General features: G+C 40.6%; 1 protein-coding gene across 1 annotated transcript in view; it reads left to right on the forward strand.

The window, feature by feature from the left end:
* The first annotated feature begins 4290 nt into the window (after positions 1-4290).
* notch3 (notch receptor 3) overlaps positions 4291-19172 on the forward strand; it is a 29135-nt gene continuing 14253 nt past the window's right edge. Inside the window, exons 1-8 of the mRNA XM_031743503.2 lie at positions 4291-4551; positions 5691-5763; positions 15513-15655; positions 15752-16087; positions 17628-17750; positions 17840-18073; positions 18154-18309; positions 18445-18630. Coding sequence (XP_031599363.1) covers positions 4491-4551; positions 5691-5763; positions 15513-15655; positions 15752-16087; positions 17628-17750; positions 17840-18073; positions 18154-18309; positions 18445-18630 — 1312 coding nt within the window. The 5' untranslated portion in view covers positions 4291-4490. The remainder of the gene's footprint in view (positions 4552-5690; positions 5764-15512; positions 15656-15751; positions 16088-17627; positions 17751-17839; positions 18074-18153; positions 18310-18444; positions 18631-19172) is intronic.

A 19172-nucleotide genomic window follows, 5' to 3' on the forward strand; every position in this document is an offset into this window, starting at 1 on the left:
CCAGTTTTGTAGAGGGGTTTCTAATCCTCCCCACACTCTTTGTGGGTGCTCTTTGGGCTTTTCCCACATAAATCAGTCTGGTCTGGGTGGTAAAGTCATCACGTCCCCTGTGTCCACACACACTGCCTGTTAGCACCCCTATCACATGGAGTGTGCTTGTCATGAATGGCCACCAAGTATGAAAGGATGATGGAAGCTGACCACGTTAAAAACTGTGGAAAGGCAAAGCAGAAATACAGACAAACATTTGATCATTTAAACCTTCACTGAACACACCCACAAGCCTCAAGAAAAGTGACCCTTGCTTTTGTTGACTGATGAAAACTTGTTTGTTTGTTTAGTTGGGGGAGAGGGAAGAGCAAAAGAAGAATTTCATTACCAGTTTTATTTTATTTTGTGTATATAATGAGTATCTCACATAAAATTCTCCACTTCCTGCCTTCATGCTTTATCTGTCATTACCTGCCCCGCCCCAATGTGTCACTTATGTCTATTGTAATTGTTTTTTTACCATGTCTCAAACATTCCTGCATTGCACTTCTTGTGTTACCATCTTCGTGTGTGTGACTTCGACTACCTTTGTCTATCTCATTTTTAGCCTCAATCTTTACTACTGGATTCGATTGCTTAAACTGACTGATCACTCCATTTTGGTTTTTTTGGCTGAAAGTATAGTATGTCTTTTTAACTTTGCTTCTACTGTCATGTATTTTTCATCTTTGAGTCACTTGCCAGCCTTTAGCATGTCTCCCTGTTAGTATACATTTGTCTTTTAATGCCTTATGTAGTGCTAACTGATCTTTTAAAACTGTTCATCCTAACAATGAAGGTTTTTTGGTCAACTTCAGCACAGGAATATTTTTGTTGTCTGTGCAACCATCCACAGAGATGTTAAAGGAGTGTGGCAAATATGCAAAATCATCTGATCGTATCATTTGTGCCTCAGGTTGCTTTCCAACGTTGTGCAGCACGGTGGTTCTTGAGCGTAAGTCTTCCAAGAACTCCTTTTTTCCAAACTGTCTTTCTTCACTGACTGCTGTTGACTTCTATTGATGTCATTACTGTAGCTGTCCATAGACATTATGTATCAGCTTACATGTCCAAATTAGTTTTTTACTGGAGAACAAAGAAATACAATGAAAGAGACTGTTTTGTGTGTTTGCTTTTTTTAAAAAAAAAATCTTTTCAATAAATATTCATTTTGCACGTCAAACTAATAGATAATTTTTGTACAGATTGGAACCATTTGACAATTATGGTGAAAGAAGCAAAGGTAACATGAGCATATCTTTTTGCTTTTTGCGTACGGGTGGTCTTCACTTAGCTACATTTGGTCAGCTTTCACACATGACACTGCAAACGAACAGTATTATTCATGTGTAATTCTGAATAAAGACTTCTCTGTTGGCAGTGTGTGTCACAATAGTTCCAGGTATCCAAGGTTCTTAAATGCTCAAAGGGAGGAATTACTCAATACTTTGTACAGTTGAGTATACAAAAGTAGAAATATGCCACTAAAGGTTGGTTTTAAAATAAATGTGTATATTAATTTCTCCTAATTAAATGTATTACTGCTGATTCTTCAGATTTACCTTTGTTAACTATAAGCAGTGCTAACACAGTTCAAAGAGAAATGTCGCTCTTTCACCAACAGAGAACAAAGTTATAAATCTTGACCTGTCACATCTTTGTTTGTGTGATTGGAGATTCCTCCTGAGTCCTGTGCGAGAACTTTGTCACCAGGGTTTCCACTCTCACAATTTCTACCGAATACAAACAAAAACACTGAGTTGTTTGTTCTGTTTATGAGTGCCTTTGTGCATGTGTGTGCTTGAGTAGAGAGGCGGAGTGTGACACCGAAACAACAAGAAGAAGGGTCTAGGATGAGCTAGAATTCATTAAAATTATTGTTCAAAGAAAAGTTCCATTTTCTCTTTCTTCTTTAAAACTATAAATGGTCGTTCATATTTCCAGAAGGAAGAACTGGGGCATCCACTTCTCCATTAATGGGATCAGTGAGAGAGTGTCTTTGTTTTCTGAACTTAAGTGGTGTTTATTATAATCTTCTCAAACAAACCATTTTAACACAACTCTCCTTCAAAGTTGGCTAAGGCAGGTCTAAATACTCTGAATCCATATCAGTTAAAGACGAAATACTTGAAAATCATTAGAATAATAAAAACAATGGTTGCACATTTTTCTATAAAATTAAATGTTTGTGTTGTTAAGAGTTATTACAACTAGTCATGTGTTCTTCAAGGAAACAAAAAAGATTATTTTTTTCAGCTTAGATCATATTAAAATATTAAGTAATTATTCATTGTTTTATTTTATTCAAGTATTATTTTGATAGGTAACAAACTCACCACATTATGTTTTGTAGTGAAAGCATTATTAGGTATTAAGAAGCCGGGAAAGAAGTCCTTCAGTTTTTCAGCATAGTGAAGTACATGAGGCATTTGTAGACTCTGAGTTCACAGATAGCAGCAAACTGTAAATACAACTGCCTGACCCTGAGCACAATGAAAAATCTCTCCCTGGGATTTCTTCCAACTGGAAGCCAGTCAAAATACTGTCAACACCTGGCATAGTAAGTTGGGAGTCTGTCTACTACAACTGTAGGGTTGAAAGAAACATTTCACAGCCAGATGAAAACATAAAAACACAGGTGATTACACCCACTTGAAAAATATATGAACTCCGTTACACTTTCCTCTGTTTTTCTATCTAGTTTGCTCTTGCTGCTGGAGACTCAGCCAGAAATATAAATTACCTGTTGTAATACTGGATAATTGGGGGAGTTTCAAAAGGGGAATTTCAGCCAGTTAAAACAATGTCTATGTGCTAATTAAGAATATAAGACTAAGCCATTGTGTACAAAACGCTGAATCCAGCTATTGAAAACTTTGAACTGCCAAACTTTCATCCCACGGTCGTTGCCTAATGAAGCAGGTGTCTGTGAGGCTTAACAAGGTCTTTTGACTGACCCCCCTATAGATTACGTCACACTGCAGCTCACAAATTTCACTCCAAACCACTATGCTACACTCATGGCTCTACCCCTTCCTGTAATTTATTCAAGATCAGAACCAGGAGTAGGGTGATGACGAGGGGGAGACGGTGGTGTAGGGCAGTGTGCTTGAATATTAGTGTGCTACCCTCCCCTGCAGAGAGAAACTGTGTCATAATGCTGGACAGCTTTTATGATTCAAATCAAAGCTATTGTCTCTGTAAGCAACCAGCCCCACTCTGTGCAAAAGAACAACTGAGGTACTATACACTGGCTGGAGAAAATGAGTGCACTGCCATAGACTGAAGAGATGCTGGCTAAATTGAGGGAGCTGAAATGAGAGTGAGAGTTCAGTTCATTACACTGGCCAAGGGCATAACAGGAATGCCTACTGTCTATCGGTCTGCTACCATGTAAACACTATTCACTCTCTTATCTACAGTTCATCAACTGTAAACACAAAAACAAACAAGTAAGTTTTCACATGATTAGACACATTATGGTCTGCTGCCATATTACAGAGACTCCATCTTAATGCACATAATGTGGGAGTTTTACATTTTGTTTGTTTAAGATTTGGATGTGGAACAAATATTTCATTTGGAGTAAATGCATTTATGCATTTATATATAGTACCAGAGCACTATAAGTAATCCTGAAGTGCATCAGCCTGTTTTATGGAATATTATCAGGATGCAAAGAAGGAAAAAGGAAAGAAAAGAAAAAGAAAACATAGAGACTGTGTATAGTCCACCAGCCTCCTTGTGTCTGTAAAAATGCAGTCATGTGTTTGTCTAGGACCTTTCTGTGAAACAAAATTGTAGATTAACACTTTTCAGAAGATAGTGTTGATTTCAAAATTGAAGGGATTACTAGCACAGTTGCAGTTGCAACTGTGTAAGGCCTGTCAGTACAAAATGTCAAACATGCCAGGAAAGTTCTCTACTGTTTATAGATTTAGTCCAGACCTCATTAAACTGCCGCAAGGAGTCCTGATCATCGTTGTACTGCCTCCAATAGCTTAGTATGTAAAAATAAATAAATAAATAATGAAACTAGTTACTAGTGTGTGTGTGTGTGTGTGTGTGCGTGTGCGAGCGCGCGTGCGGTGGGGGTGGGGGGCTGAGAGCGAAAAAGACACAGAAGGGGAGAGACAGAGCGAGAGATGGTGGTGGAGGGGAAGGGGGGCAACAGCGAGAGAAAGAGAGAGAGAGAGAGCGCGAGGAGGCGGAGTGATCCCAAACGCTGGGACAGATCGGGAAGCAAAACTTTTTTTCAAAAGTTTTAGGAGGTGAGAGGAGAATCACAGCAGCCGTGGCCGAGCTGCGGAGGATATTACGGGATTAGGATCTAACGCTACGTTTTCCGGCTGACTTTATGAAAAAGAACCCATCGATTTTGGAGCTTTTCATGTGAACTTAACAAAGGATGTATTTCTACTAAAACAATTACTTCAAACGCTGGAAACTTTTCCACCGAAATGGAAGGGAATATTCCATGGATTCTTTTGTCATTTTTATTGTTTATGCATGTCTGTGAAGGTAAGTCCTTTTGCACTTTCAATACCTGAGTTCACAGTTTAGATTTATACCCACCGGTAGGCTAGACTGGACTTGTCTGGACAGCCGAGCCACCGTCCAGTTCCAAATAATGAGGTTATCCTTGATTATCTAGGCTACCAGTGAGTACTAATATGTACTAATAAGTTTCTCTTTTTATCCTTTTTGTTCGTCTATTTATTTGGTAGTTATTTAGAATTTTAGATATGATGAACGAAGTTGTTTTTCTCGTCTTTCACAAAAAATGTCGTTGTTTTTATGTGGTTTTTATGTCTAATATCGTTGTTTATAAATAGTTGTACTCACTTTGTGTTCTGCATTATAATCAAACTAGTGTTCCAATTTCTGTTGCCCACTTGGCCAAATCTCTTTTGAAAAAAGATATTTTTAAACTCAATAAGGCTTTTTACGAGGACAAATAAAGGATATATTTTGCTAAAAACTGGTTCCAGCCTTTACCCTTTAACAGAAATATTCACTCTACCTCAAAATGATTCGATATTATTCAGGAGAGACATGTTTGACAGATTATAGGTCAATAAGTCATTTACAGCAGTTTAAATACCGACAATCACATTTTGGCACGACAGCGGCAACAGGTCGTGGTAGCAGATTCGGGTTAGCGCATCATGTGTAAAATAGCTGGTGTTCGTGTGATTAAACCACTCACTGCTGTATAGATAAACATAGAAATTCTAGAACTTATTTCGGAACCTGCAGGAAAGTTAGTTTAACTCTGTGGGAAACGTCTGATGGCAGGGCGACAAAACCCAGAGTGCGCAGAAGGAATTTAGAATATTTGATTAACTTTTTTTTTAATGTCTGGTTTAAACTTTAACTGAATACGAAAACATGTTCTCTCCTAAACAAAAACTTTTGTAAGCACAAGCAACTCGGTACTCTAGCATGCATATCTATCAAGGAAACCAAAAATGTATCTTCTTTTAGTGGAATAAACCCCCAGACATGTGCGGGTGTGTCTACAAGATGCAACAAGTGGCAAAGGACTGCTGTCTAGAAATCACGATCAGCGAGTTTCGATCAGTTATGTAAATTAGGTTATGATGATTTGTAGATAGCTAATAAAGTGGTTTTGTAACATCTTTCTTTGATTTCCACAGGGTTCCGTTGCTTGGATCAATACAGGCCATGTGAAAATGGAGGGACATGCTTAGATTCACCTTTTCGATGCATGTAAGTGCAACATATTTAAAAATCTACCAGCGAAATGGGCGATAGCTCCCATTTGGTCTAAACCAACGGTGTTTTTCTCCGTCTTAAACAAGGAGCGAAAAATGCCCCTGTTATTACCTATTGTCTAGATAATAACACCCACATAAAAGTGGTGAAAGATAGAACAAATTGATTAGACCTGCACAGATGAGCATCAACAAGTTTGGAAATGCATGGATGACACACTCATCTCTTGCACCTGTTAAGGAGCTCATTCAGTCATAAATCACAACATCTTGCTGCACATTGCCAAAGGAGCGTTTCTTTGTGTTTGGCGCAGTTTTTTCACCATTATTTTAGTCTAAGATTTATTCACTGCCCCCTCAGCTTAACAGCAATTTCTATTTATTTAAATTCCTTAAATAGCTTTAGAAAATTTTAAATAGTTTTTTTTTTTAACTAATTGTCTTAATGTCCTGCCTATTCCTGCAGTTTAGAGGTTTTGCATCTTTTGTCAAAGCTTTTGTTTTTCAAATGAGGAGGGTTGTGTGGGAACCTATTACAATAGTCAAGTTAAATAGTCTACAGTGTCCTGCCCTGAGGTCATTTTAAAGGAAAGAAAAAACCCTATAGTTGAGGAAAAATGCCTGAGGGGGGTCAGATGGAGGAGATACTGTTAAAACGAAACTCCTTGTTTGCCAGCTGCATCCTTCCAAAACAGTAAATTTACTCTTTTATGGGAGATGGTAGGACTTTACCCTACTGCATGGGCCTAAGTTAATCCAATACCCTGAATAGACTTGTTCAAGGCAAAAGCACATCCCCAAACATGTATATACTGTGTGTATGGTTGTGCATTACGTTGCACTTGTATAAAGTTCTTGTACTCCCAGTAGAAGTAATTACACATTAGTCAATGTGTAACTTAACTGCAAGTGAAACCAGTAACCACTACCCACATTTTTTCAATCATTAACTATAGCCAGGATTGTTTTTATTGAGTAAATGTATAATTTTATTTGGACAGATTTTTTTTAAACTTCATTTCACGATCACATAATTTACTTTGAACTCAGAAGTAACACTTTGCTACTATGAGTCTACTATGAGTGAAAATCAACACAGCACTCCCAGTGTTTGGTCTAAGTGTATTAATCTCCAGATTAAGTGTAATCACATCACAGGGATTGTGTTTGCCTTTTTTGTTCCTCTGGTCCTTTGTGTTGTGTACATGTGTGTGTTCATATGTTAGTGATGTGGGAGTGGTGAATGTGTATTTACTAAGTTGGTATAGTACCAAAAATCATTAAGAGTGAGAAGGCTGAGATATATTTTTTTTTTTTTTCCAATGGAAGGGGACATCAAATGTAGAAAAAGTCCCATAATATGGGAGAGCAGTGGAGTGGAGCATGGCCACATGAGAGTGGTCAGACCAGTCCTGTGAGTAGTGGAGCCACCCCACCCCTTCCCTTGGGAGCCTACAGAAACAGGAGATTCAAAATAGGAGAAAAGATCCTTTCTTCCACCAGATACCTGGCTGTAACCTGGCACCAGAGCTAGAACAGGGTTTAGGAAGGCAGAGAAGAAAGGCCACGGCAATGTGAGGCCAGTGTGGAATGGAAAGAAACAAAATGCAGAGGCAGATATGTGCTTTGGCATTTGAAAGGAATTTGGAAAAACAGCAGAAAGCATTTTCATAGAAAGCAATGCTGTTCCACAGAACCGGACACATCACTTCATGTAGAGAAGTTCACTTGTCCTTCCTTGTTGTCCAGCTACTGTGCTATTTGTTGTTCTTACGGGAAAAAGATTCTCAAGTGACTGTAATACAGTGTCTGTGACAGGTGCCATTGTTACTGTTCCAGACACTGTTCCAAAACCAATGTATCCTCTGTCTTGTTTTTCACAGTATAGCTTCAAAGTGCATGAAATCGTGTTTGTTTCTTTATATGTCTCTGATCATAGTGGTTTCCTTCTCAGGTAACCAACTTTGTAATGCCAGTTTTAGTTGTTTCTGTCACTCAGTAAAAATCAGTCACTGTTATTAGTTTTAATAGGTTAATTGTCTCTGTGGGGCTCTAGATCTTGGTAACAACTGCCATTTTCCATTATTTCTAACTATTTGAGTAAAATTTGATGTTATTAAAAGTTTAAAAGCGTATCTACGAATGGTTTAATATAAATTTTTGGAAGGCTTTTCTCTTTGATACACGATAAATATTCTTCACAATCTTACAATGCCACAGAGTTTTGAACTTGACAATGAAGGGTTCATAGTGTCACCGAAAGTGTAATTTCTAGGTGAGCAGTCAGGAAGTCTAGTTGAACAGCCTTTGGCCCCTCAGCTCCACCCTACTTGAAGAGTGCTACAGCAGTATGGACAGAGGAGAGATAATTAGGCAGATTGAGGGGGTGTCATTCAGAGGAGATCCAGCTGGAGGGATTGGACTGGGGGTAGGGAATGGGTTGAGAGAAGCTGGCTAGGAGGGAGTGAGGGTGTGGGCGGGGGGTCTGCATATAGGACAGCTGGTGGATGTTGTGATGGTAATCCAGTGAAGTCAGATCTTGACAAAGGGAAAGCATAGGGCCAGGTGCTGCCATTGAGCAGTCAGTCGCCCCCATACTGTGAGAGACAAGCTTGTGGAGGAATGAATCCGGTAGCCCACAGTCCCTCTAGCACATGTTGCCTCTCTCACAGTGCAGCAGCAACTGTGTCTGCTCTTTCTCTCACTGCATGCTCTAGCTACTCATCCTCTGTCTATCAGTGCAGAGGCAGATCACAGATTACAACCAGCTCTTTCCCCTCTGATCTGCCAAGCTGAATGAAAATAAATATGGAAGCTCTCTTCTATCTGAGAGCCATGTTATAAATGGATTGCCCTTGGCTTCAGTAGCAGAGTTATCATATAAATTGGGAGTGTTTTGTTATGACCCTGTAGCAACTCCCAGACCCTTAAAGCATGATAAAGAGGGCACCTTTGACTTTGATAGGGAAAAGACTGTCAAGATACTGTGGAGTTTATCTGCCTACATTGTTTCACTTTTGGCAAAATAGAAGGCAAAAATAAGGAAGTTCTTTATTTTCTCTGGATGGGTTAAACATTCATAATGCATACAAGCAGATAAGAAGTACATTTTCAAAGGAACCCAATTCAATAATAAGTGGTAGCATTCTCTCATGCCAAAGCACATATTAAGTGACAGACCATAGCAAAGAAACAGATTATATTATTGGCTTAGTACACGGCACCTCGGGGCTAGTGTTTTCTTTGGTATCTTTATGGTGGATTAGAAAGGAATGCTTAGCAAGATTCCTCCTCTCCCCCTGGTGCTTTCAGGTTATTGTCTCTACCTCCCATCCATTCACCCTTCTACCCCCTTTAGGAATGCCTTAAACAGTACTGTCTGAGACTGTGCTGAGAGTATTCCAGCAGTCTCATTGAAGAATTCATAGTGATTTGTCTGATTTTTCCATTTTTATGGTGCCATTTTGAAGGCAAATACTGTCATAACTCTCGTGCTGTCATGCCAGGCAGATGGAGCCATTGTCTTGCCATTTTACAGAAGAATTGAAAGCACAGAAAAGTCTAATGACTCAAGAGGATAGTGTTCATATCTATGAGGAGATGAGTGCTATCTGACAAAGAGGTTACACCATTAGGGGGAACATATTGGTTTGTTGTCCCTTACTTCTCTGGGTCATGACTGGAGACTGGGAGCTGTGGTTCCCAGGCTCCCTCAAAGGAAGTAGTGCCTTCTGACCTCCCAGCTACACACATCCTGTCTTATCAGAGAAGCTTAAGCAGCTTACTTACTGCACCCATGCCTCCATAATTCTCCATTTTCTGATCTTTTTCTTCATTGTGTTTAATCCCACCACTTCTCATTACATGGATACATTGCTCTACATTGCTTTATACTTTGCAACTTGGAACTTTTATCTGAGAATGTGGAAATTAAAATCATATGCACTTTCTTATGCATTGCATATAAGTAATATTTATGTCGGTTTTACCCCTGAAACAACCTGTTGGAATTTGCAAATTATTCTCTTTGATGTCTATGTATGTCTGAACTGCAAGCTTATTTAGGGATAAGCCTGGATGTGAAGTTTCATTGCCTGGTTGTTTGCTCTTATCCAGGAGACAATGACTTCTGAAGAGACACTCAGGCAGGTCTGATTAGAATAACTTAGGTCTGCCAGTGAAAAATTCCCCAGTGTCTCCCTCCCTGTCAGCAGAGGAAGGGATGGGTCCATCATTAAAGGATTCAGGAAAAGGCATTCACTTTTCCACTAAGCATAATTTCCACAAACACTTTGATTCCAGCTAGGCAGCATTTTACTAAGCCGTAACCTTTTCTTAATTAAAAGTACTTCCAGAGGTGTTGTGGGCTTAAACACTTTGCAACTTCATAAGAGCACTTGATTGCTGCATTTTTGCCATGTGTTGGTTTTATTGAATATTTTATTACTCCACACTTCTTTAACATCTTTAGTGCTTTTTCAGGCAACATAAACATTTTCCTTAGCTTATCACTGAGAACTTTTGACAGTGCCTCACATCAATAAGCACGTGAGAGGTTGTGCTGACCTCAGTCAATCCATGTGATATTTTGTGTGAACAATTTTAAGTGATGCTGGTGTAGTTCTATTTAATCCAAAATTAAAACAAAACACTGGATAAGTCATTGTAGTTTATCTTTGACTTCAACATTGGGATGGGGTCCTTTCATTTTCAAAGTTTTCCAAAAGTCTGGTTCAGTTTAGGTGGTTGGGTGGGGTTTTGTGGTGGAGTTCAATAGAGAATGCTTTGAAAGACCTCAACCCTAGGATTCATGCAATGTGGTTTTGGGCAAATGCATTGCTATTTGAAAAATGTGAGGGTGTATTCTTTCAGACTGACACTAGAAGCTGTTTCGATAGTGTGTGAAGTAGCAAGAATTGTGAGTGAGATTTCTGCCCCCCCACCCCCCCTTTTTTTGGAAAGTGTATTAGTGAGCACTTAGCAACGGGACGTATTTATTCTCTCAGTACAGTGGATATGTGCTTTCCTCGCTGCCAGGGAAATGTCTGGTATTTCCTTGGAATTCTGGATTTATATTAATATTATTATAATACACGATAGCCTCTCACTGTTAAAGTATGAACTGTGATAGGACTATCAGAGTGAAGAAGGATTCACTTAGTCCTCCCAGCTTTTTAGTTAGATTAATTAACACTTTTCCTCGAGTAAGTTAAATGTCTTTCTAGTCACATGTTTAATATGCATGTTTAGGGGGGCTCTGGAAAGCTTCTGGACTGTTCAATGCTTTCATTGTGTCTCTAGGAACAATTGTTGAAACAAACCTTGGCCTTTAGACTGTGAAACAGTCATCCTTTTGGACATGATTGTACTTAATTATGAGTCTGAATTGGTTTAGCACAGCGCTCAGAGCTACCTGCATATGTAGGAGGATCAGTCTTCTGAAGTGCCCCAACTGTCCTTATGAAACCCTGTCTCCCATCACCCCCCTTTTTTCTCACTCTAGCTCTGTCTCACCATGGGTTACTGTTGCCAGGCTACAGCCCAGGCCTGAAAGACTAGCTGTTTGGGTCACTGCCCCCCACTCCCTCCTACCCCTACCATCTTCCCCCACCCCCCAACACTTTCATTCAAAGAAGTTCTGACTACTTTAGCTCTTTTATTTGGACCACAAAACATTCCCCAACCCCCAATCTGGCTCTCTGCTGAAAAGGAGAGAGCCAAGCTGGAGAGAGCAGAGCAGAGGAGGTTGCTGGAAGGAGGGGGTGTGGAGATGGGCTCCCGTTGGCAGTGTGGTGTCAGTATGGACTCTTCATAAAAGAGAAGAGCTGGTTCCTGCTTGCTTGTGGAAAGAGGGGGAAGGGTATGAGGCAGTTGTATTAGGAAATGTTTTAAGACTTTTCCAACAGATTCATTCTATGATGTCATTATACCAACTTCAAGCTTTAAAAAATGTAAGACTAGCTTTTTTCAGGCAACAAAGAAGTTGAAAAGTCAAAACATGATAGTTCAGTTGTTTCTCTTCCTTTCCATTTGTCTTAGAAACTGCCCCCTAAGATAAGAAGAATCCTTTATAGTTGTTGTTTTGTGGAGCATGACTGTGTGTATCAACCGTGTCAGAGATTACAGCCTCTTTGTTCACAGGTGAGCCGCCCTTTGACCTCTGGCTGAGTTGCCACTATTGTAGAAGAGGATGAGCTCAGGTTACCCTGCTTCAGTGACCCAGAAACCAGGAAAACTGGCATTGTGTTACACAAGTAACAAGTGACAGAACTTACATAAATCAAATGGTTTTAGTCATGAGATCATGTTACTTGATACAGAACAACTCTGCAATCAAAGCACACTGACTGAATCCCGTTTTGTTTTTGGATGTCTAATAATCATTTGTATTTGAAGCTCTCAATTAAACCTTTTGACAAGGTTGCTATTTCTCTTTTCCTTCTTATATAATTTCCTCAGTGGATCTTCTCTTTTATGCATTCATGATACAACCGCTCCTCAGAGCCTGAGGCTGTTTGTAAGTTTTCTTTCTTTGTGTTTGGGTGTGTAGTGATTGTTGCATGTGTTTGCTTTGTTGCAGTGGTGCCTCCACATAACAGTGTTTGTTAGGTGGAACTGTTAATGCATGTATTTGTTAAGGTTGAACATACCTTCTGAGATATTTAAAATGCCTTGTGTTTGTGACTGTGTGTGTGTTGGTTACAAAGTTTGTCCCATGGGCAAAGAAGCTCAGTTGTTTTGGCTTAAAGTCTGGCACCGGAGCTAAATGCTAGACAACCAGAGGTACTCTGACAGATGTGGACAGATGCATGGTGTCAGTACTGCAGCTGGCAAAAACCTTCATATGTGCTGACAAGGAGAGATTACTCACTCTGCCCGTCTCTCTGTTGCACCCAGAGACCTCTTCCTCATCTGCTGTACTCTCTTCCTCCGAGGTCAGATGTTGACACTCACTAAGTATGACTCAGGGGCCCATTGCACAACAGCAAACTGCACCTGCCTTTCACATCCGCCACAGTTAAAGTTGGGCTCACGCAAAGGCACAGATCCTGCCCTTCTGTTCCCATGGGCAGTGGAATCCATAAGGTTATAAAGAGCCTGATAAGCAGACTTTTCATAGTGGTATGAAGTGTGAACCAGGACAAAAGTTGCATGTCTCTCACAGTCTCTACACTGATAGCATTCTGATTTGTGTGTTATGGGAGTAGCATGTTGGCAAGGAGTCAGGTCTAGACAAAAGAATGTGTGTTTTGGCTGCTTCCTTCACTGCACATTTAAAAGGGAGGACAAATAATTTATCAGGCGTTATTACTATCGTCATTTTTATAAGCCCACCCACACACAGATACACTTGTATACCTGTGTGTTAACACATTCATAGATGAAAACACATTAATTTCAAATGAATATTTAAATCTGTATATCAACATACACTTGGGTGATACATTACTTCCTGGAGTGAGTTGTTGATTTCTTTCCACATAGAGTCATGATGGTCTTTGGAGAACAACGCCTGCTAAGTTTCTGGCTATTTGGTTTTCATCAGCAGTCAAATATGGCTCCAGAAGAATTTGACTGTCAGTCTGCGTTGTATGTTTCAGCTCTTAAAGCAATTTTGTTCATCAGTCCTTTCAAAGACTGCTTTGTTCCACATTTGTGTTTCATTTTTAGTGACACCCTAGATTCCAGACATAGTTAATTTGCCTCTAAATAAACCCAGCCAAGCCATGACAAATAGCCATGGGAACCATGGTTGGGGGGTAGGGGTGATTGGTTGGGTGTCAAGCTTGCTTGTTCATCTGTGAGGTTACTATGGCAACAAGAATAGTGCATTAGGAGTGAGTACTGTGTTTTCAGAGCAAAGGACCAGGGATTACAGGAAATATGACATGACATTCTTGATGGACCAGACTACTCTTGTTTCCTCTTGATCTCCCTCTCTACCAATTGCACCTTCAAAAGACAGTCTCTCCTGTGGAGCATCCCCTCCTCACACTCTGTAGCCTGAGTGACATTATCATCACAATCAAACAGGGGACCCTCTAACATCTGACCTCTCAGCCTCATGAGAGGAGGAGGGGTTTAGGAGAAGGAAAAGTAGCTGTAGTAAATGCGCAAAATCTGTCTCTCAACATAGACATTCAAACGGCTTCAGTTTAACTTCCCAATGAAGGCTCATGTTCTGTTGGAAGATGTCAGCTCCCTATATTCTCTTTCTAACAATTAAATTCAACATAGCACCAAACTGTTATTTTAGAAATATATTTTTACACTCTTGTGGATAGTCTTGTGTGCCTTCATACATAGTCCGCAATTTCAATTGCTTTTGGAAAGCTGGAGAAAAGAAAACTTAAACAAAACCGAGAAACCTTAAGTTTTCTATTTTTCCACCAATCTAGACCAGCCAGAAACAAAGCATCCTTTTTCACAGAGAATCAAGATCTGGATCGGTTTCCCTGCCGCCTAATTTAAAGCAGCCTCAGCCTCCTAGCCAGGAGTGAGAGCATTTTATGATTTTTTGTCTTTTTTTTTCTTAGAGTGGGACTGCACATACAAAAGTAAGAATAAAAACATGCATTATCCTGTAAGTGAGAACAGATGAAAACCCATTTTTGATCCTGCCCAGGGTTTCTCTCCATTGAAAGAGATGACAGTGCCCGAGGGTGGGCCAGAACCCAGCTGTCACCTCACAGCCATAAGCATCAGTCTCTTTGAAGAGGGTTCCTGTCCTCAGTCAAGGGCTTCACTGTGGGTGTAGTGTTACCAGCACTCCAAACCTTGCCTGAACTCCCATAGGAGCTTCGTAGAGAGCAATTGGAAACCCTGTTTTTATATTTATCTCAGCTTCTTTGTACTGCATGTTTAGGTCAAGCTCAAACAATGTCTACACAGCTTGAATAGAGACAAGGCAACACATTTGCAGAGCAAAAGGAGATTTCAGTCCTCCACCTTTGTCTGCGCAGGATGTATTCAGGCACATTATAGGTCACCCCTCAGACTCCAGTCTTCAGGGTAGTTGCAGAATGAAAAGTAATGGAACCCAAAAAATTAATTAATATTTTGAACAAACAGATATCACCACAGATAGCTATATTTATTAAAACGGAAACCAATGAAAGATGTGGATCAAGTAATGTGCTCATGCTTTAGAATACAGCCACCAAGAGGACAGTTAGTTGTTTAATTTAAACACCACAGCTGTTTCTCCTATCCTGTTAAAGAGCACTGTGTGCAGCCCTTGTTTTTCCTCATGTTAGTATTTGTTGGCAATTGTTTAATTTCCAAACTGTTTCTGGGTGTGTTCTTTTTTATATATGGGAACAGAAATAAGAACTGGGGTGTGGAAAAACTGTAGGAGTGGAGAATGTTAGCTGACACTGAGAAAATTAGGTTTTCCAACTGAAAATAATAGTGTGTGACTAATAAAGTCAATAACACACATGACCTAACTCTGTCTTTTCATTCTATTTCTTTTGTTTTTTGTGGCTCTACTAATATGTGTGCTATATATTATGAGAAAAAATATCGTAAAACAAATTCATTCCAGGGCAAGAACTATTACTCAAGGTAGCAGAGCTTTCCTAAGCGTCACTGGGTCCAGATTGCCAAACCCAGAGCATGATGAAAAACGAGCTACAGTTGCCGTAATTCAGCAGCTTTGTGTTAACTGCTCTAGCCTGTGATTTTTGTGACCTGCTTTGACCAATAGGCCACATCCTTATGTGTATGGGTGTGTGTTTTTAGATGTCGTCCCGGATTCATTGGTCCTCTCTGTCAATACCTGGATCCATGTCTTCGATCACAATGTCAGAATGGAGCAGCGTGCAAGAGCGAGGTGCTCAATGGTGTCACACAGTACACTTGTGTGTGCCAGAGAGGGTTCAGAGGTATGTCTAAAAGAATGTATATGTACTGGAAATGTCAGATCTCATGAAGTAAATTCAAAGTATTAAATTGATTTCTGTTCACTTTTTAATTCCCAGGCCAAGACTGCTCCCTCATTGATGCTTGTGCGACAAGTCCCTGTGCCAATGGAGCCCGATGTGTCAATTGGAATAACCACTATAACTGTTCCTGTCCGCCTGGCTTCCAAGGAAAAAACTGCCGCAATGACATTGACGAGTGCCGCAAGCCTGGTGTTTGCCTCAATGGTGGAATCTGCATGAACACCCATGGGTCCTTCCGCTGTCAGTGCCAGCCAGGCTACAGCGGGCGCACATGTGAGGTGTCCACCTTACCCTGTGCACCATCTCAGTGCCTTAATGGGGGCACATGTCGACAGACCAGCGATCATTCCTATGAGTGTGCTTGCCTACCAGGTAGAATTTCTCTTTAGCAGAACAGTAGAACACACACAAACAAACAGTTGTTCCACTGCTACGGGCATCAGATTTTCCCAGCCTGATGACGTAGCTGTTAGTGCTGCTGCTGGTGTTCAGTGTTGGGGAGTAACGGAATACATGTACCGCCGTTACGTATTCAGAATACAAAATATGAGTAACTGTATTCCGTTACAGTTACCGTTTAAAAAGGTGGTATTCAGAATACAGTTACTTTGTTGAAATAAATGGAATACACGGCGGTACTTCCCTGTTTCATATTGTCGCGGGTCAGGATTGTTTGGGTTTGTTTGACAGCTACGTAATGTTGTTCCAGGCGGCAGCGTTACGGTTGCCATGGTTACAGGGTGACGCTCTCTCTGCGTGTTTCCTGGGTGAGAGCGCTTTTTGTTGTTGTTGTTGTGCTAAGCTAATAGGCAGAATGCTACAGGCATAGCTCTAAAGCATGTAGCCTGATGGGCAGTGTAGTCCGTGCTGCAGGAGAATGGACTACCATACCCGTTATGTGTCTGTGAGCGAGGGAGGAGAGAAAGGAAAAGTCCGAGCTGTCACGGAGCAAAAACGGGAGCTGGAAGCATGTAAATATAATAATAACCACAGCAGCCAAGAAGAGTGCCTGACGAGCCCAGCTGTAAGTAAGCTATTAAGACTCATCTGTACACCGTGTTCGTGTTTTCCTCCGAAAAAATAAGTTCCGTTGGAGAAGCCTTTCAACGCCTCTCTGTCTCCGCAAGCAAAGTTGACCCAGACAACAAAGTAAAGCTAGTTTTAAGGCTACCAGCCCGACACGAACCCGACGTATTAGCCAGAGGTCCCTTTACTACGTTTCGGAGCCGCGGACCTTCAGTAACAGTAATAAATCACAGCAATAGGACATTCATGTAGTTGTAAACAGCATGATAATATATTAAGTAATCCAAAGTATTCAGAATACGTTACTCTCATTGAGTAACGTAACGGAATACGTTACAGAATACATTTTGGGGCATGTATTCAGTATTCTGTAGTGGAATACATTTTAAAAGTAACCTTCCCAACACTGCTGGTGTTTTATATCCTCTGTCTTATGTCAGCTTCCTGTCTGCTATTAATAGGTTCTAATGGTGGATGGATTGGTGGGAGAGTTAGAGGCAGGCGGCCTGCAACCTTCTCTGCTGTCGTCACAGCAGAAGGAATTTATTTTATGGGCTTTCTGGTTTCCCACTGGGAGCTGACAGGAAATGTCTTTTGCCAGAGAGGAAGTCATTGAAACTGTGAGAGATTATAAAACAAGCAAACACAGAGGGGGGTGTTGACCTCTGAAGCAGGCAAGAGTCAGTGCTGCTGCTGACATTATGTGGGAACATGTAAACAATTAAACACCCATTGAACCCTTTTACTGTTCACCTTGCTTCTCACCTTGGGTTGTTATACAAAACATGATTTAAGATTCTGAGCAGAAATGTCAGTGTCTGCAAAATGGATGTGTTTGCTACTGTATCTGCGTGCTATAAGGCTTTTGTCTCTAAATTTGTCTCAGGTTTTGAAGGGCACAACTGTGAGAACAATGTGGATGACTGCCCAGGTCACAAGTGCATGAATGGAGGAATATGTGTAGATGGAGTTAATACATACAACTGCCAGTGTCCACCAGAATGGACAGGTATAGCTCTTCAAGTTAACTTTAAATACACGTATACATGTCATGTACATAAAAATGATGTTTAAACCGATATTTCACCTACCCACTAGGACAATACTGCGCTGAGGATGTAAATGAGTGTCAAATGCAACCCAATGCATGCCATAATGGGGGTACTTGCTTCAACACCATTGGTGGCCATACTTGTGTCTGTGTCAATGGCTGGACTGGAGATGACTGCAGTGAGAACATTGATGACTGTGCAATAGCTGTTTGCTTCAATGGTGCCACCTGTCATGACCGTGTAGCATCCTTTTTCTGCGAGTGCCCAGTTGGAAAGACAGGTAAGTGGGTTTTTCTATCTGCCTATTTGGCCCTTTTAATCCTGTATGATAAATTGTTGATATATGTGTTTTATCCACAGGTTTGCTATGCCACCTTGATGATGCATGTGTAAGCAACCCTTGCAATGAGGGAGCAGTGTGTGACACCAACCCTCTTAATGGCCGTGCCATTTGTACCTGTCCTGCTGGCTTTGTAGGAGGTGCCTGCAACCAGGACATGGATGAATGTTCAATTGGCAAGTCTGCTTTTTTTTGCTTGTTTTTTCTTTCCAAATCCCGGTCCTCTTGTTGTATGCTGTGTATGCTGTGCTGTTGTATGTATCTTTCTTTGAATGTGTTCCATATAGTAATCCTTTGCCTTCTACCAACAGGTGCAAACCCATGTGAGCATTTTGGAAAATGTGTGAACACAGAGGGGTCTTTCCAGTGTCAGTGTGGCCGGGGATATGCCGGCCCACGTTGTGAGATTGACATCAATGAATGCTTGTCCATGCCCTGCCAGAATGATGCCACTTGTCTTGACCGGATTGGAGAGTTCACCTGCATCTGCATGCCAGGTACAAAGACATTTTGCATGGCCAATCCATTATGATAAAGAGAAATATCACTTCTTTTTTTATTTTTAATAAACTAACTATGCTTACATAAATTATTGTTGCAATTTTACATCTTGCACTCAGGTTTTAGGTGAGCTTAATTTTTTTAAAATATACTTTAAAAACAGCTTTTGAAAACTCAAACTCTGCCACAACACAGATTTATCATCCAAGAGAATCACTTTTGACCAAAACATACTTTTGAAAACTTGTACTTTGAAAGAAAAACACTATATAGTGCCACCATACTGCCAGCGTAGAATGTTATGTAATGTATTTCCTTAAACACTGGCTATATGGAGGCACCTCGCCATCCTCAGTGCACTGTACCACCAGATGGAGTATTGGTTTGGACTGAGTGATAGTTTTGACACTCTGGGACAAAAAACACAGTGAAACTCTCATGCACAGTTCTACATGCATGCTGGGGTTTTGGGAGCTATACAAATTAGAGCCGGGAGTTGGGTCTATAGGACTGGATGTGAGAGAGGGCGAGCAGTTAG

The sequence above is a fragment of the Oreochromis aureus genome, linkage group 4 (assembly GCF_013358895.1).
Source record: "Oreochromis aureus strain Israel breed Guangdong linkage group 4, ZZ_aureus, whole genome shotgun sequence".
Classification (NCBI taxonomy): Eukaryota; Metazoa; Chordata; class Actinopteri; order Cichliformes; family Cichlidae; genus Oreochromis; species Oreochromis aureus.